Source organism: Copadichromis virginalis, linkage group LG15 (genome assembly GCF_057382275.1).
Source record: "Copadichromis virginalis isolate Kocher_CV1m ecotype Utaka linkage group LG15, C_Virginalis_male_GT1.1, whole genome shotgun sequence".
Taxonomy (NCBI): domain Eukaryota; kingdom Metazoa; phylum Chordata; class Actinopteri; order Cichliformes; family Cichlidae; genus Copadichromis; species Copadichromis virginalis.
In genome coordinates this window covers 25,438,234-25,461,601 of record NC_140632.1, presented here as the reverse complement: position 1 = coordinate 25,461,601, position 23,368 = coordinate 25,438,234, and the positions used below count along the sequence as shown (strand labels likewise).

At 43.9% G+C, this 23,368-nt stretch overlaps 1 protein-coding gene and 1 pseudogene across 4 annotated transcripts in view; one reads left to right on the top strand and one right to left on the bottom strand.

The window, feature by feature from the left end:
- Nucleotides 1–23,368, top strand: part of LOC146692549 (uncharacterized) — a 232,329-nt pseudogene that overhangs the window by 123,933 nt on the left and 85,028 nt on the right. The gene's annotated exons all lie outside the window — the stretch shown is intronic.
- pex7 (peroxisomal biogenesis factor 7) overlaps nt 1–23,368 on the bottom strand; it is a 44,510-nt gene that overhangs the window by 19,646 nt on the left and 1,496 nt on the right. For all 3 annotated transcript variants that reach the window (XM_085432685.1, XM_085432687.1, XM_085432686.1), the window contains 6 exons: nt 22,961–23,111; nt 22,816–22,893; nt 22,631–22,739; nt 10,153–10,259; nt 9,801–9,914; nt 6,273–6,328 (listed from right to left, as the gene is read on the bottom strand). In XM_085432685.1, the coding sequence (XP_085288811.1) occupies nt 6,273–6,328; nt 9,801–9,914; nt 10,153–10,259; nt 22,631–22,739; nt 22,816–22,893; nt 22,961–23,111 (615 nt within the window). The remainder of the gene's footprint in view (nt 1–6,272; nt 6,329–9,800; nt 9,915–10,152; nt 10,260–22,630; nt 22,740–22,815; nt 22,894–22,960; nt 23,112–23,368) is intronic.

Sequence of the window (23,368 nt, the reverse complement as noted above, 5' to 3'; positions counted from 1 at the left end):
ACTACATTAATACATTCATGATGAGAAAAATCCCTGAAATCTACGCCGTAACATTCCACGTGACCTGATGTGCACCTCCCATGAAATGTAATTACACTTGAATGGCGTGGAAGGTTGGAGCATAGGGTTAAAAGGATTTTCTGGTGACATCGTAGTTAGGACGTAGATTTCCCGCAGAAGCCTAAATCAAACTTCAAGCACAGCAGGACAGAAAGTGATTAAAACAACTATGTGAGTGTGTGTGTGTGTGTGTGTGTGTGTGTGTGTGTGTGTGTGTGTGTGTGTGTGTGTGTGTGTGTGTGTGTTGGTATATTTGCATGTATATCCGTGAGTGTACAGGTGGATTAGGCGAGTGTTTGCTTCCACACGTGTCTCAACACAAAGGGAAGCCCACAGAAGCAGGGATGTTTACTGAGTCAGAGTTCAAACCTAACGTAGCACCTTTTTTAGTACTGACCACTGAAACTGCCTAAAGTTCACTTTAGCTGCAGCAGTGGTGGTGGTGTGTTTAGGATAATATTCACAAGCACTTAAACGCTTTCAATTATTCACCTGATTAACTTTAGGAAAACAAAATGGTTTTGGTTCAAATCAGTGAATATTTTGTGTATGATGGCTCGCTCAGGACAGGACGGCAACCGCCCCATGACTAGAAAAAAACGATTACAAGTAGCTGCGGTAACAAACTGAGTTTGAACATGCCTCACCTTTAATCTCTCTTTGCGCAGACCGTTCTCATTCCCAACGCGTAACATACCGACGATTTGTCATGTCTCGAGGCATCCCATAGGAACGCGAAAGGTGACCTTCCGCGTCCCTATGATACGCGCCGGATTGTGGATGGCATACAATGGAACGACACTCCTGGCGGTAACACGCATTCCAGCCGTGTCCAACTCTAACCTTTATCCTAACCTTAACCACAATCTTAATCGTATTAGATAGTGTTTTCCAAAGCGATTAATGATTGGGAAATCATTAATCGCTGAGAACGTGTTGCTCTGCGCCCACTGTCAACCACAGGTCGCCTGGCGGGAGGCTATCTGTCTCCCAACAATCCCGGTCTGACTCGGAGTGACTGCAGTCCGACTCAGACAGTTCGGTGACTTTTCGAATTTCTCTTTCAGATCTGTGAGGTTCTCTCTGGACTCTGAATGAAAGGCATTAACATGAATATCTGTGCATGAAGATTTACGATTTTCACCAGTTTATCACCACAAACAGACTGCATGTAATAACCAGTTCACCCACTCAGTTGACCCCATTCAGTCACAAACTGAGAAACTGACTCCATCTTATTGGCATTTTATTGCCTTGACAAATTTGCTTTGCAGACAGCAGCAGACCTGCTCCCCGTCTACAAAGCAACTGCTTCAGACAATGACTTTGACCATGCTGCGGTCTCAAACCATTGTTTCCCCCCCGTGACTACGACATTAATGAAACATGTTAATAATTAAAATTTCACAATGAGTGCCCAAAACATAAATAATGTATACATCCATAATCCATCCTTAACTGCTTATTTGATCTAAGTTTGCAGGGCTTGCCCAGAGACAGAGGGCCAGCAGAAAGACAGACAATAACTCATGCTCAGATTCACACCTGCACAGAATTCAGAATGTTTGGACATGGAGGCAGTCGGAGCGCTCGCAGCGAGCATTAGCAACAATGCTAACAGATGTTCTAGTGTGACCCCAAATACCAACAAGTGAGGAAAATGTCTCACACACACAGCAGTGTGTGTGAGAGCTTGTGGACCTGAATGTGAAGAGGGGCGTTTCCTCCTTTTGGGGTTATTAGAGCCCACAACTGTCACACCTGAGGGATGCTTACACACACACACACACACACACACACACACACACACACACACACACACACACACACACACACACACAGCTGACAATGGGTGATAATTGTCTTCATATCCTGTGTTTGGAGTATTCAACGCAAAACAAACATGCATCACGTTGCTATTGAAGAAGCACACACACACACACACACACACACACACACACACGCACACATCGGGTATTCATATCTTGTGGGGACATCTAATTAACATAATGTTTTCCCGAGCCCCTTCTCCTAACCCTAACCATGAAACATGAATGCCTAACCCTCAGCCTAAACCTAACCATAACCCAAATGTAACTCTGTCAATAAAACCACATTTTGAGTCTCAAAGTTGTCTTCAAACTTGTGGGGACCAGGATTTTGCATAGTAAACTTCCAATTTTTGGTCCCCACAAAGATGTGAATGCACGCTCACACACATACACAGACACACACACCTGTTTGGTCAATCAATCACCTCTAGGATGATATCAATCAGTTACTTCCTGCTGCTGTTACAAAAACGACTTGATACCAAAACTAGGAGCAACATAGAGCTTTTAAGCTCTATGTTGCTGAGCCGTTCATCACTCTTTGTGGGTTTATGATTACAAACAGCTGCTTTCCTATTACATGCAGGTATTAAGACAGTTTCAAAGTGGACCCACTCTGCTGGTTTTGCCGTGTTTTCATCTTAAGCTCTGCGTGATTTGGTGAATTACGTTTCTCTGCATGACTCAATTGCTCCTGCAGCTGACAAGACACCAAACAAAGGATGAAAGGAAAGATTGGTGGCGAGCTGAAAGAGGGAGCCCGCGGAAATAAACAGCAGACATTTAAGATGCCAAACATAACTGAGGGAAAAACAGCTAAAACGCCAAAGGGAAGACGGACAGCTCAAAGCGGGACGTGCCGTTAGCTGGGTCTGTGTCAGACCCCGTGTTTTATTGATCCGAGCTTTAATTGGCTCAGATACTCTATGTAGACTGCTGGGCTGCCCTGACACACACACACACACACACACACACACACACACACACACACACACACACACACACACACACACACACACACACACACACACACACACACACACACACACACACACCAGATTCCAGCAGATTTTTGCTTGCGGCTGTGAGCTCGTCAGCATCTGCAGTAATAATCCACAGAAGCACTAAGAAAGCACCAAAGGTTTTTACTGTTGCCGTCCTTTACAATGAAGCCCCGAGGCTGCAGAGAAAGATTTCTGGCATAAAAGTGACGATTACAAATGATTTAGGACAATAAATTCTGAAAAACACTTTGTATATGCAAGGAAGGTTTGCTGAATACAAACAGGCAGCAGCACTTCAACACTCAAATTATACCGTGCAATACAAGCACTTTAAATACTTTCATGTTTTATCTATTACGCAGACACTCAGACTCAAAATCAGACAGAGATGTAAAGAAATTCTCGAGAACAACGATCTGACCCAAACAGAGCCCTGATCGCGGCGACGCGAAGCACAAGAAGAACAAAGTCAATCTAAAACAAGACCAAGAGCACAAAACCAATTCCACAACTGGATAATCATAATGGACTCGGGCTGGGATCACACGAAGAAACAGAAGAAACCAAAATAATGTGTTTACAAGTTTTATTTATATACCACCGAATCACAACTACTGTTGCCTCCGTTGTTTCTCCATCAGTACTTTATATTGTAAAGATGATAATACAGAGAAAGAGTGGGAAGGAAAAACTCCCTTGGTCGCGTATCCATCATTTATTTATTCTGGTCAAAGCTGATTCTGACTAGAAAAAAAATGAAAAGAACTGAAGAGGCAGAGGAACCAGAGAGAGACTACATGAAGGAAAAGTTTGTGCCAAGGACAAAATTAAGCGCCAAACCAGACTGAAAGCGATCTAAACTTGGTCCGAACGGATTCTGGTATTTATTTTTCATATGAAAATGCTGTAGGTACAGATAGTGGTTTCTTAGTTACCTCCAGCTGCTTATTACCACATAATGGACCTTGTTACAGATGTGTTATCTGAAACATCGTTTAGACTTTTAAAGGCGGATGTCATTATGTCCAAGTTTTATTTATAACTTGAGACTTCACTCATCATGATAATTGTAATCAAGGACACTTCATATCAACCAAAACTGATCTTCTGTATAATAAAGAATAAATTTAATGAACAAAGCATTAAAATTAGTTCCCATTTCAACTTTTAATACTTGTAATCATTCAACTGTCTTCATATCATGTTAGCATGAGAGTCTTTCCCATCTGTGCCTCTCAACATCATCATTGTATTTATTATAATCGTATCTGAGGTTGTCCGCAAACTACAGAGGGAAGAGAAAATAAGTGGAGGCCACACAGCAGCATCGCTTCTGCAGGGACGGTTGGAGATACCGGATCTCACGTCAGCACCTTCTCCACTGGCTGTCATTATGTAATGCTAACACTGTTAGCAAAGCATCTGAAAGAAGCTTGCGTCTCTTAAAAAAAATCAATTATTTTAGATCATCTTCCATCCGGCAGCTCTGCATAATTAGCATACAAGCTTCACATCCTGTCTTTATTAAAGATAAACTTAGAGTTTGAATGCTTTTTGTTCGTTTCTTAAGCGTGTGCAGCACAGAGATGCATCGAGCAACATGAGCAGAGACCCGCTGTCACTCATTTTCCATCGTACATCCACTGTTACAACGTTGGATCTTCTTAAAACATCATCCCTGCAAACTAAACACTCCCTCAGCTTTCCGGTTGCTCCAAACACTCAAGTCAACCAGTTGTTTCTGTCCCGTTAAGCTGCATGATGTCACAGAGAGGGCGTAACCCTAAAGTGGTCATCTCGGGGCAGAGTGATCCGCCTGGTTCGAAAGACATTGCGGCCAGCTCTGGGAACCCCTCTGAGAATTTCTCAGAACTTGAAGAAACATCTTCAAATTAGTTATTTTGTCAGAGCAACAGTCCCCAAAACAAACACATTCCTCACATTAGAGAAGAAAAAACTACTGAGTGGTTTAAATGACTCATCGACTGCCAGACTGCTTCCTCATTCGTTTTCCTTTCACTGATTAATCACTGTTAAACAACGTCTTGCTCCAGGCCGGACAACAGGGCAACCTCACCTTTCATCCATCTTACTGCATCCATCATCTGCCCGCACAGCCTGACAGACGCACAGAACAACATCGATTCCTCTGTGGTTTTAAAGAGCCGAGCGGACAGAGAGGACGGATCAGATATATTCTCATGAGAAGCACAGAGGCAGTCTCCCTTGAAATTACACATTTTATTAACTCATCCTCTGTGGCCCAATAAAGGAGCAGCTCATCCTTCCTCTGTGTCCGTCCCTCCATCTCACACACTGGTTAACTTTACCGCAAATTCTCCCTCAGTGTCCTGACTCGTTGCTTCTGCCATGATGACACCATCCATTCCCTTTGGCAGTAACTGAAAGGAAAGGAGCAGAAATACTGTGCAGGCCACATCACATCGCTGCTCCTTTAACCTCGAAAGAAAGTTCCTTTCAAAGAATCAAATTTGCATGACAAAAACTTTACAGGTTATCTTAAAGACCCAGAGAGGAGACTCATTTCTGCAGAAATGTTAACATTACTCTGCAGGTGTAGGTCATCCACACCGTGCACATGCTGCACGCCCCAGCCCTGAAATAACCGCTGGCACCTGGATTCCTCTTTGTAACTTAAAGCCGACCTCGGAGTTTATTTGTCCAGAGTAGATGCTCGTTCTTCCACATGATGTACTGGCTCACTGGGAATTTGGACTTTTTCACACTCATTCTTTGGTACCCAGGGCTTTCAGCTGGGGGGTAAAAACGAGCGGAAACCACAAGGAGCTGTGAAGATGGTTGGAGTTTGCTCGTGTTTTTGTCCATTTTGTCTCAAGTGAAGTCGAAGCTTCAGGAAACGTCGAACTCAGGTGATCTCTTCATTTATTTAAGTCTGATTTATTTGAGATGTTTCAAATTTCAGATTAAACTTTTGATTTCTGGCATCCACTGCAGCTCACAACGTCAATCATTTCTAAATACGCCTGTTGTGAATAATGTTCTGCATTAACCTCCGGAGCTGAATAACTAAAGAGCAAAGCGACGTCAGGCCCATCATTTTTAAACATCTTGAACTATTTGTTCGCATCTTTATTTTCTTTGTTTAATGTGTAAATGAGCTCAGTGGGGTTTATGCTTTGCTTTGCTCTCTAATGTTTTCTCTCCATTTCTCTGTGCAAACACATTAAACTTGTAGAGCAGCTTTCACAAAATGATGTGGAACAAAATGAGTTCCACATGCTTGCTCGCCTGTTAGCGCTCCTAACGTTCTACCAGCACTGAGCTGCAGAGAACCTTGTTTAAAGGTCCTTAAATAAACAGGTCGAACAGAGAGAAACGCCACAGGTGATCTTACCTGACAGTGAAGTCATACGAGCAGGACGCCAGCACAGTCTTATCAAAGGGAGAAAACTGCAGGAAAAGGAACAAAATGGAAAACGGTTTATTGAGATCATGTTTCCAAAGGAAGAAAGGAAGAATAGCAAGTTATCAGCTTTAATCTCCATCACGAACACCTGCTGCTTTCCTCAAATATTCATAATCTGATTACAAAGAAACAATAATATGTAATAATGTGAAGGGGAGTCAAAAACCCTCCAGAGGGACATGCTGCACACCTTTTAACCTTAAATCAGCATGGAGGTGAAGGAGGTAGGGCATGTTTGACAGTTTGAAGGTTTAAATGAAAAAAATGACACATTTTACAATGTGTCGTTGGAACTTCGAGCTCCGCTGTGCACACACAAGATAATAACCACAACGTGAAAAAGTGCTGAAATGTTTTAGACTTTTAAAGTAAAAATTACTGTGTGTGTTTTACAAAAACGCCAGTAATAACTGCAGTTTTCCTTTCACAATATGCAGAACAACAGAAGACGCTGCTCAGTTTGTGCTTCATGCACATGCCACTGTTTCTGATGCTGAGCTCCAGTTTGTCCCCATCATCCAAAAAAACAAACAAAAAAAAAACTACATTTTCGTCTCCATCATGAAAGAAAAACAGCTTCCGGCAGGCTGAGCAGAGTTTGCAGCATTTCTCTGCTCAGCAGTTTGTGCAGAGACACGGAGAGCCTGCGAGGAGTCCATAGAGAGCGATTTCACCGACGACGCACTCCCAAATTAATTTATTCGCTCATTTGTTCCCCTCTCTGCATCTGACAGTTTCACCTTTCATATCGAGTCCTGGCCTCGTTTAACATCCTTCTCTTTACTGCACTTCACGTTCATTTAACGCTGCTTTACTTGCAAACACATTTATTACCAAAGTAAAACCCAGGCAGCTGTGACGATGCAGCAGAAATGTTTGGTTTGCAGGTAAGCTGCTCAGAAACTGCTAACCAAGCAGCAGCTGGCAGGGCTGGAAAGTAAAGGCATCACAGAAGCACCAAAAACCGCACTTCCTATGACGTCCACTTAAGGCTGCCGGCAGCAGTGAGTCGGTCCTCATAGCATAGCTTAAAGATCGAGGCGGGGCCGCTTTACCTGACAGGTAGAAGTCGACACAGGTGGGTGTAGCTTACAGACTGTCCACAAGTCTGGTGACATTCTACCATCTGATCTGTTATTTAGCAGCAGTTAGCAGATGTGTGTGTCTGTGGGGTTTATATTCCCTCATTATCTCATTCAGACTACACTTTATGTGCCCAACCGGGACAATGTAGTGAAAAACGATTTTAAAAAAAAAATCAAGGCTTTGAATGAGGACTCAACAAACCAGTGAGTGAGGTCACAGTGAAATATCCATTGATAGTTTACCCCAGGTTTGGTTTGGCTGGAGTTTGAGTGAGGAGCCTTCCACCTGTAAAGCCAGAGCAGTACGCAAAACGGACTGAGCACGCTCTGACTTGTGTACTTCGAGACAGGGATTCCTCTTTTGTCAGAGGTTCATTACGTGCTGATCACTCGTCTGTAAGAAACTCGCTCGCTCACCGTGAATTTTTGATGTGACAGCCGAACAGAAGCGCCGCGGTCCGCCTCTGTTCATTGCTTTATTTTTATCTCGTTACGCTCCTGCTGCCGATCACCTTGTTTGTGCTCCCTGCAGAGAATCGATACAAGCTGACAGATTTGCAAATGGTGACAAGCAGTTTCAGAGCAAGTCTCCTCGATCGATGGGGTACAGCTGTGCTGAAAAAGCCCACAGCAGCAGCTCGATGGGCTGAACCTTTAAAATAACAGCCTGGCTGATCTGAACAGGTCATTGAGTTTTTTTTCTTGACTCTTGAACATTTAAATGGCAGTGAATCTGCCAAGAGTCAACAGGAATGATATCAGCCGATATCCATGTTTGGCCAATATATTAGTTTATCCCTAATGAGGATCACAGTTACTGGGAATGAATGAGTCTAAGCAGACTCCGCGTTATTGAATGCAGAATGTTTATGGTTATTATGCTGTGAACATGCTAACCTGTAACCTGGAGCGCTTCTGTGTGCTTCGTTAGATATGAAATTCTCAGACTTTATCTCAGCATGTTCCTTTTTACCCCGTTCTGGTGACCCAGTGTGTGTTATGAATGCTTTATTATGGAGAATGGCTCTCCATATGTCCGTCTAGTTTTTCCACTTCTTCGTACATTCCCTCATGCCCATTCCACCCAATCTGATGACATCGGTCAGTCCTCATTTTGATGCTATAATTATTTTTCCTGTTGTTCTCTCACTGATAAATGGGGCAGGGATAGCTCAGTAGGTAAAGTGGTCGCCCCATGATCGGAAGGTCGGCGGTTCGAATCCACTTAACGGCTACCCTGAGGTACCCCTGAGCAAGGTACCGTCCCTACACACTGCTCCCCGGGCGCCTGCTTAGTGGGCTGCCCACTGCTTCACTGAGTGAATGGGTCAAATGCAGAGAAAAACAAGTAATTTCCCCATGGGGATCAATAAAGTATCCATTATTATTATTATTATTATTATTATTATTATTATTATAAATGTAAAAACCACAGAGAAAAGGTGGCAGAATCGACAGTAGTGAAGAGGCACGACATGTGGTTATGTTTCAGGGAAGTGCACGTCGGGGTACGGTGCAGTGTTTTAGAGAGGTCTGTGGTTACGACGTAGCGACGATGCCACAATAAGTCTGCACGAAATCTGCATCAGTGTAATGTCCTCCAAGAGAGTGCGTGCGTGCGCGTGTGTGTGTGTGTGTGTGTGTGAGAACAGCACATACATCACTGCACACACACACACAGTGTAGCACGAGAGTGAGGTCTTATTACCACCATTTGGTTGGGTGTTTTGACGCTGTCAGACTTCACACTACATCTCGACCAGCGCGCGCGCGCACACGCACACACACACACACACACACGGAGGACATTACACTGATGCAGATTACAGTGAATATGCTTCAGCGGCACACACTTAGGCTACGTCTACACTAATCCGGATAAATTTGAAAACGGTGTTTTCATCTAAAAATGCTCCGCGTCCACACTATCATTTTCAGTCGTTTCAGAACATTTGTTCATCCACACTGAAACGGCTGAAACGCTTACGTTCCTGCATTGCGCATTCATGAAACTAAAGACGATTCAACCTCTGTTATTTGAGAATTAAAGAATTTAAAGAAAAGCTATCAGTACAAACTGATATTAATCTTTAATAGGGTCGTCAAAATTGACAGCAAACAAAACATCTGCCCTATAATGCCCTCTGCTATCTTAGTTTCATTGGTCACATGACTGCATCATATGACTAAAATGTGTCATTGTTTCCGAAAGTCTCTGTTTATGCAGTCTGTGTGTGACGCGAAAACATTTTTCATGGTTAGGGTTGGGGGTAAGGGGCTAGGGAAAGCTTTATGTCAATTAGATGTCCCCACAAGATATAAAAACCCAACACGTGTCTGTGTGTGTGTGTGTGTGTGTGTGTGTGTGTACCTTTAGTCTGCGGATGGCGTACGTGTGTCCCAGCAGTTGATTGACAGGCTGCCGGATGTTCCTCAGGTCCCACACACACACAGTACAATCCACTGAACCTGTGGCCACAACATTCTGCAGACAGACACCAGCTAATCTTTACAAAGCTAACCGGGTTAAAGGTCACAAAATCAGATGTAATTTTAGTGTTTGATGCAGATAGTAAAATGCATTTAAACAAACACACTTCTCTGTATAAATGAAGGCTGGCATAGAGGTTTTTAAATGTATTGTTTGTTTGTTTTTAAGTATCTTTTAAACCAAATATGCCATTTAATATATGGAACCTTTTAACCAACTGGAGGGCCTGTACCTGGTCATATTTGCACCAATCACAGCTGAGGATCTCTGCCTTGTGCGCTGGGATGGCCAATCTGCACGCCGCACCCTTCACATCCCAAATTCTGAGCGTCCCGTCACCTGAGAGTACAAATAGAAAGAGAAGAGTATTCGAGTTTATATAATATATCCAGGTGTTTTTGTGTAAATATGCCTTGTTTTTCTGTGTTTCCTCAGTTTTATCGCCTTACCTCGCTCAGTATTTGTTCTATTTTATTTCACACACAGTCAATCCAATATATCTTTATTTGTTTGAGAGTCAGCAATAAAAGTGTTTGGTTAGAGCTGCTCAACCTGCAGGAGTTTCTGAGAGCTTCTCTTATCATATCTGCTGACATGGGGGGAAAAAAAATCAATTCAGGACGCCTGAAAATGACTGAAAACACATTTCCTGCAGAAAAAGAAAGAAAAGGCGTCCAGACAGCTGAGATTTGGGCAGAAACTTCACATACCACTGAAAAACGCTCAATGATGAAGACAAACTATGGAAATGGAGGGCTTATAATATGACCTTCTACTGGATTTACATTTGTCCCATTATCAATGTGCTGATCCCAACTCACTCGCCATCAGCCATGAAGTGAAATAAACTTCTGAGGTGAAGAATTTAAGAGAAGGATGTGAAGAGAAATCTAAAAGAAGTGAGGTGGAGACTGAAAGTAAAAGGAGGTTAATTGAGGGGAACACTGCTGCCAGTGTTTCGAGTTCCTGCTGACGTCAGCTTTTATTTTAGCGCATGAGCTCCTTCATTTCATCGTCTCTCATGAGTTATGGGACTCATTTCAGGGACCACTCATTATGGCATCCACACAGATCTGTGTACTCATTTTGTCACCCAGTCCAGTCGAGGTGGTGTGTGTGTGTGTGTGTGTGTGTGTGTGTGTGTGTGTGTGTGTGTGTGTGTGTGTGTGTGTGTGTGTGTGTTAGTCTGACAAAATTCCACGAAATGCGAATTCCAAATTAAAAGCTGATTTTAAATCTGAACCTCTTTCCCAACGTGATAAACTCAGACTGACCAGAATGTTCCTACTGGTCAACACACACACACAGAAAAGTGTGTGTAAGTGAGTTTCTGGGCAGAGGTTGAGGGTTTGCCAACACACTGCGACAATCATCAAGCAGAACTTTTACACCCCTCCTCCTCCTATTCTTCCTCCTCCTCTTCATTCAGAGGTTTATTCAAACTGCAGTGAAGACCTCGGTGTTCTTCACGTCGACCTGGCAGCAGTTTTTTTTACTTCCGTCTTAAAAAAACTTGACTGTCACAGACTAAGGCTGAAGCCACAGCAGAAAAACCTCCAAATAAAACTGACGGAGTTAAAACCTCCAACCGACTCCCATTCAGAAAGCTTCACCCTTGAAATACCAGTTTTACTTCTATGACTACATCCTGGTTCCCTGTGCTGACGGTCCGTGAGTCAAGTCCCAAAGCTTGTGTCCTTATTTCTGTCATGCACAGTACATCTGTTTCAGTCAGTTTGCACACCGTGTGTTCCACTGTTCCCATATGGAAAAGAAATCTTCTAAAAGACTTGCATCATATAGTGAATCATATAAGGCTTATATGATTTACTCATGAAAGTGGCCACTTTCTCATTACTTTCATGTATTGTTTTAAGAAGTATCCAAAACATGCAAGTTTCATTTATATAATTTTTCAAGGGATCTTATATCTGTTTTCACACTTGTATGCTTTTCATACAAGTTTCACACAAGACAGATACAAACTTTACAAGATTTATATATCTTTTCAATATGGGTTGGCTCTGAGTGATGTCAAGGAGGGTGGGCGTCCTTAACCTGGTCATGATGGCTATCCACCCGTTTGTGAGGAGCGTCCAAACAGAAGAACGCTGCATCCTAACGCTTGTTTCAGACAGAGGATGAACTGAGAGGTGCAACCAGACCAGCATGACATGAAGGACTGCAGCTTTATCAGACAGCACAAGTGATGAAGTCAAACGTGTTGTCTGCATGTTCCTGAGTCACTGTAATGATGGAAGGACTGAGGCGTGAAGTCAGAGTTGGGTTAGGGTTTGGCTCTCAGCTGTGATGGTTTCAAGCTTTAGAAGCTTGGGAATAAACCCAGTGTTGACATTTATTCTGGCAGAGCTTTATTTAAATTTGTAATAATGTCAAAGAGCCAAAGAACAAGGATAGGGGATAAAAGTTGGGGCCACGTATCTGGGAACAGAATAAATGTGGCTAATGGGATTGTGTGAGCGGCTCTCCTGAAACAACGCCACCTGAAGCCCGTTGGAGGCCAACAGGCTGAATAATCAGCTCCAGGACTGATTAAAGAGCAGGCCGAGGGGAGTCGCTTCTCCCAGGCTTCACCTCCTGTTTGCTGACCAGCACATTAATCTCCTTCTCTACTTCACTCCTTGCACCTCCTCTTTAATCCCAGCAATGGCTCTGCACCCTCCCCCAGCATCCCTCCACACGGCTCTTCATCGATTCTTTGAGTAACATTTTAACCCTTATCCTCCTCTTCCTCTCTGGTTCTTTTTCTCATTCACACTCTGAGGGGGGTGTGTGTGTGTGTGTGTGTGTGTGTGTGTGTGTGTGTGTGTGTGTGTGTGTGTGTGTGTGTGTGTGTGTGTGTTCTGCAGTGCTGACTTCTGTGAAAGGGTCACGGTTTATTACACCTATAATCGCTGCTGTATCAGCAGGTTCAGCTAATACACACAGACACACCTGCAGCCACGTTTTAGCGTCTAACACTTTTTTTTTTTTTTTTGAGTCAACTGTCCAATTACGCTTGCTCTTTGTAAAGAGGGGGACATGTATAATTATATAAGAGTCACAAATCCAAACCCTTCCTCCAGTTTGGACACGAATGCAGAGAGTCTGCACTTTAAGCTCGTATTATGTAACAAAAGTGATCGTAGCACACAAATAAACAAGGACACTAGCTGTAAGCACAGCCACAGAGGATCATTTACACAAATAAATAAATGAGAAACAGATTTCTGTGTTTGATTCCAACCACAGCAAACCTTCACTTAAGGATGATGAAATTCAAGCTCTTCAACTGTGAGAGAGAGAGAGAGAGAGAGAGAGAGAGAGAGAGAGAGAGAGAGAGAGAGAGAGAGAGAGAGAGAGCTGCTGTGGCTGCAGATCAGAAACGAGGAGTCAAGACGCCCAACAGCTGATAAAAGCTTGAAGAGTTTGGTCCATCCACACTCAGCAAAGCGGGGGTGATTTCCTCTACTCATCTCACTTAAAGACTTTACAGTTCATCAGGAAAGTCTTTGTTTCAACACCAGAGTTTCTTTTTGTGTGTGTTGAACTGTGTGTGTAGAACGTCTGTGTGGACCACAGTGTGGGTACATCATTCTGGTCCACACACACAAAGTCATCATGTACTGTTTTCTGAATACACCCCTGTCAACACTAATATAAGCATTATTATACACATAATGTATGTAGGTGGTTAAAATGCTTAAACAAAAACCTCACATCTAAACCTCGCTTAAAAAAGGTCTCTGGAGAACTTGGTGGTCAAAAAGAGCCGTCTGATTCCAAACTGGTTCCAGCTGCTGATGGCATCTCTGCTGGCTCCAAACCTCCTCTGGACGGGGGAGCACTGCTCTCTCTTCACGCCTTACTATTTGCATTTTAAAACCTTTTTTCTCGTTTCACTTGAATTTCCAGAGTCCAGGCTTAATGTGATCACAGCGAGTGTGTGGGAGACTGTAGCAAAGAGGGTGCAAATAAGAAGCTGCAGGAGGAGCTGCAAACACAAAGATTTACATGATTGTTTTCAGTAGCAGACGGAGATCAACCACCTCCAGAGCTTATCTGAAGCACCACGACCACTGGTTCAAACGAGCACGTGTGCAGTTTCATCGCATCTTTGATCAGAGCGAGCTGGCACAGCAGCAATCAAGCAGAGGAATTACACGCAGACGAACAGCTTCTTTATATTCTGAGATTACTTTCCGTCACAGCTGTGCTCGTGTGCAGGAGACAACAAAGAGAGGTGGCTGGTAGATGAATGTAAAGCCTTCAACCTACACAAATAAATGTGGGCTTCGCTGACTCAAAAATCCAAGCATCTCAGCAGCTTTGTCTCCAGTAAAAACCACGAAATGCAATCAGCTCATTAAAATGAAGGATGCTGCACAGAGTTCAACAAGTTTGTGGAATGAGTCCATAAAATCTACCATACCTGCTTTTAATTTGGCCCATTACTCATCCATTTTGGGATTTCAGCACAGACTTCACACTTGCAGAGATCAAACATCCAGCCAGCTGCCTGAAGGTGAGGAACACTCGCAGGGTTGTGCACCATGACTTCCTTCCCCGGGTCAGACTGTTAGCACAGAGTCTGCTTCAACATCCTGAAGCATCTGAAGGACATGACCCAGAGCGTGCACTGAAAACAGGATTTTCTCTCCTTTCTGGTAACGATGGGTCCATGTAGCTGCTCCCTGGATGCACATCCAGTTTAAAAGTGGCAGAGATGTGAGCATGAGCACTCAGTGCTGAGATGAACCTTTAAAACTTTAATGCAATGACCAGGAAATAAACTGAAGGAAGAACTGCCTTGATTGGTAAGTTGTTATCAACCATTGGTTACTTTGTCTCTGAGATAATTATCCATTTGCACACTGATTTGCAATTTCATTCATTTAAAAAAAAAAAAAAAAACCAACCTTTATTGTTCATATTCTAGGATCATTGTCTCGATACACTGGAGTAGATCCAGCGTGCACCAGCAGGAGCGATCAGACAAAGTTTAAATCCAGTTTATATTTTCATGGGCTGAACTTTTTGATCGCACCTGTAATTTTACAGGCTTTCTGTCAATATGATGGACAGAACGTGAGTGACCATCGTTTATTTAACCTCAGTCGTTCTGGGCCTTTTTTTAAATACAGGACACAGGAATGACACGTGTAGGTGGAGTCTGAGTTAAACACAGTTCATTGAAAGGTCAGAGTTTAACTGATGATTACTGAAGCTTTGATTCACTGAGAGCTCAGAGCGACTAACCAGCACTGCAGACTCCAGAGGAGACCTGGAGGGCAGATCGAAGCCTAACAAACAGACACAGACCCTCATCTGATTCTCAGGCTGGAGGTGGGGATCTTTGTCTGCCACTGAATCGAGCTAAGCGGAAAGAGAAATGAGAGGACTGAGGAGGAGGCAAGGAACAAAAGAGGAGGCAAGGGAGAGAAGCAGTGAGGAGCATGGAAACCCAGATAAGCTTATCGGAATGAGACGCCATCTGCACCACGCCTTCACCGTATCTCTGCTTCTCCCGGTTTGTCACTTCCTTTCTCTTCAAAGTCATGAGTGGCTGTAGCCTCTCAAGCTAACACTAAGTGCCACCAGAGGGGAAGCCGTAAGATAGAGATAAGGTGGCAAAGCTCCACCATACACTAATCATAGGTAGCTGTGCTTGAAAACTCATCCATCCAGCCATCCCTCTCAGTTATTATCCGACTCATAAGTTATAACAGAAAATACAAAAATATGAATTTTGATTTAAACCCCTAATAACAAGTAATAATAATAATAATAATAATAATAATAATAATAATAATAATAATAATAATAATAATAATGCACAGAGAGCATGATCCAAGGCGACCTGTTGTAGGGTAGCTTTGCATGATTCACAGGTCAAAATAATCCATATGGATCTCATATTGCCTTTCCTCAGTTCATCCTCTGTCTCAAATAAGTGATATTAGCTCCTCCCCCCTTTAAGGCAGCCGTCTTCTGATTGGTTATCCCTGCAAACAGCAGGTTGGATGGTCTCAATGCTGAGTTTAAAGTCATTTAAAAAAAAACAAAAAAAAAACAGAGCTTCTGACTGACAGGTCACTGATCTATGAGCATCCAGCACTCCACCAGTGATTCACCATGAAGGCACGGTGCTGACATCCACCAGTCTGTTTAAACACTCTGGAGCACGAGCAGAGTCTTCTCTGGCTTCAACATGAGCACCATTAAAATATTTCGCCAACACCGATCTTCAACACTGTAAAGTCTCAAATAATGATAAAAACTCCAGTATTTTTTTGACTTCAGCAAAAAACAAAAAACTCCAAACTGCCGCTCAGCCTCTGTGTGTGTACAGGCCAGCTCCACTGAGACAGCTGACATCACAGGAACACAGGTACACTAGTAAAAGGTCAGATCACCCACTGAGAAACACCACTGGGACCCACTTCAGCCGTTCTCCACCAGCCTGACAATTACACCATCACACACCGTCATTAAATTGTGTTGAGCTCCAAAATCCAGAGTGGCATCACATTTTTCAAAATGATTCAAACCTTTTCTCTTCAGATGTTTCTGAGATGCCTGAAACTCTCAGACAAACATTGTTCAGTTACAAACATGAAAAAATGAATAATCTGTCCTCTGCTCTCATCATAAATATGACCGTGAGCAGACCTCTGGGTTTCCAACCTCGGTAACGCCTCGTCTCTTTTCTCACCTGAGTAAACCCAAATAGAGAGAGGACACACTGAGCATGTGCGACAGGAACTCTTCACAGCTTACTGACTCAGAAAAAAAAACGATGCTGTTATCACAACAAGCGCTCCTCTCTCACCATTGATCGCTGCCATCGTCTCATTACAGCTGTGACCAGGCCTGCAGCAGCGCTCTCTGAAGCAAGACGCGGCGCCTCCATCGACACCAGCCGGTGTGTGTGTGTGTCTCTCTGTCTGTGTGTGTGTCTGTTATCACAGCTCATGACCTAATGTAGGTTTGCAGATACAGAGAACGAGTGTGGCCAAAGTTTCCCTGAGGCCAGGACCTACCAAACACCACTCAGCGCGCACACACGTACGTGTGTGTGTGTGTGTGTGTGTGTGTAGCAGAGACAGAGAGCCTGCTGTATCTGGTGGACACCTGCTATCACTTATTTAAACAGACACTACCTGCTCACAAAGTCCAACACACACATACACTGAGCGGTATGAAACCGTGTGTGTGTGTGTTTCAGTGTCCTGCAGCAAATATCATTTGGCTGGAGAACAAAACACAAGAGCACGGCGGTGAGGCTGTGAGGAGCGATGGAGAACACCAAGGCTCAGCAGCACATCAGTGATTACAAATGAATCTCACTGAAATTGACCATAAACTCTCATAAATCTGTTATTGTGAGGCAGAAATGAAAATGTGGGTAAAAATAATGTGTGTCAAGATTTATTTGAAGCAGAAGCAGAAGCAGCTTTAACGCTTTAAAGCCGGGGTGGGGAACTCCAGGCCTCAAGGACCAGTGTCCTGCAGGTTTTCAATCTCACCCTGGGTCAAAACACATGAATCAAATGATCAGTTCATTACCAGGCCTCTGGAGAACTTCAAGATATGTTGAGGAGGTGATTTATAATAAAACCTACAGGACACCGGCCCTTGACGGCCTGGAGTTTAAACACCTTCACCTCTCACCGGCCGCTTTGAATAACCTTTATTCCAACATTGAAGGCGTGTGACAGAACTCAAAATGCGATGTCAGATTTGATATTTGATTCCTAAACTGCGGTGAGCTTGCAGGTTTTATTAGAGCTTCCATTCTGACTCCAACCTCTGCTAAGAGTGTGCTGAGAGTACAGGCATGATCAGAACCTTCTGAGAAGACGTCCCCAAAAAATAAATGATGATTTCCACTTCACGATCATCTTTTCGGGCACCTCTGGACAGCTTTTAGCTCGGCTGTTTTACGTGTGCCTCTACAAAGGATACTGGATCTCCTCCAGTGTGTAAACACGATGATCCCTCAGCTGGACTTTAATTTTTAGGAAGTGGGCAACATGGATGCATGACGAAAACTCCCCTCTGAGGGTTCACATCATACACAGTCTTACCTTTAAGGAGTCACACTGTTCAGGTAACATGCTGCCATGGCCCAGGAGGGCCCATGAGTCTTAACAGCCTTGCCTTGTTTTTGGTCTTTGATGCCTGTGCATGTCAGATGTCTCAAGAGCCCCCACAGGGACCCGCCAGGCTCACGGTGATGCCAACACTATTTGGGGGAAATAAAGGTTGTATAGACCGCACCCATCCAGCATCAATCATCGCCCGTCTCCTGTGGACCACCATCCTCCAGAAGCCCTTGACAGCAACCTAAACTTTGACATTTCTAATTTAAATGAATATTCAGAATGTCGGCTCATCACTCAAATTTTACATAACTACATAACCAAGCTTATAACTGCAGCAAAGCTCTGCTCATTATTTCCTCATTAAACCCACAACTGACCGCCCACCTCACATCCTGATCGCAGAAGCAAGCTGTGACCAAGTCTATAAGTTAAAGAAAAGAAAAAAGGACGAGCAGAACGCCGAGAAACCTGGATCGAGCGTGAGTGCGCCTGCTGGAAGCAGGAGCACACAGAGATAAACGCAGAGGCTAATTTGATGCCGAGTTTTATCACTCCTGCTGCAGGTCAGAAAGCGGTGCACAGCAGAGCTTCGCCTCCGGCTGCTGCCGTAAACAAACTGGCAACTGGATGCATTAAATAAAGCTTTAACACAAGCTACTCTCCTCTCGCTTTCAGACCACTTTTAGGTTAGGCTTCACTCTTCTCTGCCAGTTTTTGTGCCTGCGTGCAACACATCCAACACAATTAGCTTTAAAAAGCTTAAAAAAGCAATAAAGTTCAACATGTTTCATTAAAATACTTGCTTCGGTTCTGGGAGGCAGAGCTGCACACAAAAGTACAGACAAGGTGTTTAGCATTTAGAGCTTCATGAGACCCTGAGGCCAAAATAAATACTGCACTGGCTCCTTTACTGTAGCCTGCTGTGTGCTGATAGCACAGCTCAGTAATGCTGCAGATTTTCAGCGTGGGTTTCACAGGCAAGTCTCAATGCAAATGGAGTCCATGCACCTTGCTCAGAGTCCTGACATCAGCAGGTGACCTCCGGCTCAAAGGTAAAGACAAAAGGCATCGCCCACCAAGGAAGCACAGTGGCGCCTTCACAGCTGTTTCTACCATAGGGGGTACAGCTGCACGTGAACGAGTCTCCTCAGGTTCGGCTCTGTGGTTGAGCCGGTATCGTCGGCTTTGTCTTTTTAGCGGCAGACGCGCGGCTGAGAGGTCCTGGCGCCGATGTGCTCGGATCAAGACACATTTTCAAAGAGCCTGAGCGTCCTCATTCAAATCTCTGAGCTTAACTCTTGGTGAGAGGACACCACTCAGCACCGCAGAGGAGGACCGATAAGACAAGTGCTTTACATCCTCATCCCTGTGCCGTAGAAAGTGTTTCCTCTTCCAGCTCCAGCAGCTTGAATCCACAGTGCTGCTGCAGGGATTACAAACTGTTTCCTAAAGCAGGAGCTGGAACGTTTTAGGGAGCTATGTTATGACCCCCTGTAGGAGTCAGTGATGGCTGGTTCTTTGCTGTTTTTGAATAACTGTTTGTATCTATAAGGATTCAAACGGTTCTTTAAAGATTAGTTTTTGGCTGTGAGGGTCAGCTAAACATGCTTCAGAAACCAGAAGAGTTACTCCAAAAGTCAAAGACGTATAAAGAGAATGTTCGGAAAAACCACAGCCAAGTGTTTGGACTACGGAAAAATCCTGAAAAATGGAAACCCTCCAACTTCATGGCATCACTCCTTAAAGAGTTACTTAAGGATAAAAATCTACCAAAACTGTGAGGGAACTTTTGAGGAATCAGACGATATAAAAGAAAACTGTGAGGAGGAGATCATCCTGACAAGGGGCATCATTAGTGTTTTGTTTGCTGTCATGTTACAGCTCTGTGTGTTGGTCTTTATAGAGCAGAGCTGCTGCACTGCTGAACCTCACGGAGATCTTAATAACAGGAACCTATTAGAAGTGAGAGCAGAATAAAGCTACTCTCTCACATATCGACACCAATAACGGAAAATCTGTCACACATGCAAACCATCTGTTGTCTAATGGACGTCTTGTAGGTAAAAGCCGAGGCTTTTATGTGTTTTAGGACCACATTAAGAGAAACACTGTGCGTTTTTACTAATTGTGAGCGTGCGGCGAGTTGACTGGCAGAATATCAAATGCAGTGCGTTCGGTTGAGCTGATGTACGAGACCAACATGGAGTTGAACCGCTGTAAGCGGCGGACACGGACACTCTGAAGGTCTCATTATGGAGACGTGCTCTCAGTAAAGCATTTAGCTGCAGAGCTGTTATTAAAGCCGGTTAGTGTAAGTCAGGACTGCGAGACACTGTCCTGGGCAGTTTGAAGCCGTAACCTGATATTTTACAGACCAGAAAATATTATGAGTTCCCAGAGTTGAGAATAAGTCAATAAAAAAAAAAAAAGCGGAGAGATCAAAAATCAAATCAAATGAAAACAAATATGAAGCATCAACCACAACAACAAACCCCAGAATTACAGCCTCCAAGTTCATCTGTGGCACCGGTCATCATATGGTGCCAACAACAAGGAGCCATTAATCACACATCTGTCACAGGGATCACTGACACATACTCAGAACTCAGATCTGAACACAAACACCATATTTTACTTGTTTTAATTCAGCACAGCCATCATGAAAAATAAATTCTCAGAAATTTGTTCAAAAATCAAATGAAAAACATCCAGAACTTCCTTAAAAATCACATCTGAGGACTGCTGGTGCATGCATGAGTCCACTGCAGCACACTTCTAATAACTGAACCCAACCTGAACAGACCTTTTATAGCATACAAACACAGGATTCAACAGTTAGGACCCTCACGGATTGTCCCAGCTGTGTGTTCTATATACACTCAATCAAAAATAAAGACTCATTTAAGGTCAAATGGTTGGACCTGGATTACCCCGTGAGCAGCGGGGGGTTAACATCTTCCTGCTTTGAGAATCTCATCAGAGACCTCCGCTCGCTCACAAACCAATTAACCCAAACTCATTGGCCGAGTCACGTGACAGACAGCACCTCCCAAACCGAGCTCGAGCTGAAGGCGGCTGCTGCAGATTGGATGATGAATTGCTGCCCCTGTATGAAGTTTAAACACACTCCCAGGAGATCATCCAAATGCTCCCTCTGGCCACAAACTCACTCACATCACTGTGTGGATGAAAACTTTCTCGACAGACACACAAGAAAGCGACTTCTCAGACTTTTACATGCTTCTCTGGTCTTACTGACCACTCTTTATCCAGACTTGAGGCCAGTTAACCTAAAGTGCACATCTGCTGGAGGACACATGAAAGCTCCACACAGTCTCCACCCAACCAGGAACTAACTCTTTAAGCCCTGCACCGCAGCACCTTCGACTTATCCTTCAAAGATGATGCCTTTGATTTATGCTCGTGTGGGACAAGTTTTATAGACTTCAGGCTACTGTCTACTGTCGCTGACCCCAAACATCTGTAGGTCTGAGAGCAGGAAGTTAAGTTTCAAGCTGTTGCAGAGTCTCTGAGAATCTGTCAAGTCCTGCTCTGACAGCGGATGGCGATGTCTCCAGCATGACCCAATGAGACATGCAGCAGTCTGACGTCACTGTGGAGCGCACTGCTACAGCAGAAGCAGCAAACAGAGCCAGGAGGACTGCTTTAAAGATCCCACCACTCAACAATCAAGCACAACGACAGAGAAAAATCACTGTGACAGAGGTTTGGAGGAGATCCCCAAAGCAGTCAACCTATTACCACAGTCTCCTTCATAATGGGAGAAAACCCCTAAAATGCTTCACTGCTTGATTAGCCACAGAAGTGCCACAGGAAACAGGAAGTGCATCATGCAGAAAATCTAAAAACACATGCAACCTCAATCTTGGACGGCAGACTCGTGCACCCAGCGATGACATCGCAGTGACAGAGACACGCCTCCTGCTACAAACTACACCCCTGTGTCTGCATCAGCACCAAAGCAGGTTTAAATCAGAATCAGAACTAACTAACTCTAAGGAAATTATGTGGGTTACAGTTGCTCCAAGGCAGCAACAATAACAGACTAAACTAATTAACTAATACAATATGTTACAGAATTTGCAAATTTAAGAAATAGCACTAATATGCAAATCACTCAGTTATAAATATCAAGAATATTGAATATACTGTGCTTTAAGAATTACATTATTAAAGCACAGTTCTTTCCACGTCGTGTTTAAATTACAGATTTACGTTCATAACTATGAATTCCTACTAAGACTAAAACCTTCAGTAGTATACTTACTAGCATCATGCAGACTCACCTCACTTCCTACACTGCACACGATGAGGAAAACCTCCAACAAACAACACGAGTGAATACCACGAAAACCTCCAGAGCTCAGGTGCACTCGTGCTCGCAGACAGACACCGAGAAAAAGCTTCATGACATCAAACATTTCCTCCTTTGTAGCTTTAAATCCAAAGTGAAGCTGAATCTGAGCGGTCTGAAGCAAAGTTCAAAAAACGTTCAGGCCTGCTTCCAAAAACCATCACAACAACGCCATCTAATGGTGAAAGCAGCCACTTTAAACCCCTCTGACAGGCCAGCCGACTCACCTGAGGCAGATGCAAAGCAACCTGGGATGTGAGGCGACCAAATGGTGCTGTAGATGACCCCTTCATGACCTCTGAGGGTGGTCAGCGATGGACTGAGAGCAGGGTCCCACTGACAGAGATAAAACTAACATGAAGAAGACAGAACGCAGACGGAGAGGGGAAGAAAGGAGAAACTTTCATCTTACCACTTTCACCGTTTGATCCCACGATCCAGAAACTATCAGGCTTTCTCCTCGAGTCTGACTCCAGTCCACAGTGTACACCTGCACACACGTCACAGTCAGAACACCTGTGTGTGTGTCTGTGTGTGTGTAAGCATGTGTGCGTTACCTCCTGTGTGTGTTCTTTGGCCACCCTCAGTGGAGCACTGTGATTGGCTGTATCCCACAGCTGGAGGCTGCCATCGCCGCCGCCTGCCACCAAAATGTGCTCATTAGCTTCACTCCATGCCACGTCGAACAGGCCGTCACTCCACTCCCAGCTGAGACACACACACACACGAGGATGACATAAAAACTTAATCTTTGACCTTTGACTGAATTCTTGTTTCCTTTATTCGACTTTAAAGGATTATTTCTGGGGGGGGTTTAATGGTGTTGTGAAGCAGTCGCCTCCAGCACGGAGCTATGCAGCTTCCGACAAGTCTCTGTGTTTCAGTCTTCCCCAGATGTGGAGTCAACAACCTCAGAAATGGCACACTTCACACAAAGATTTCATATCTACTGAATAATCACACAT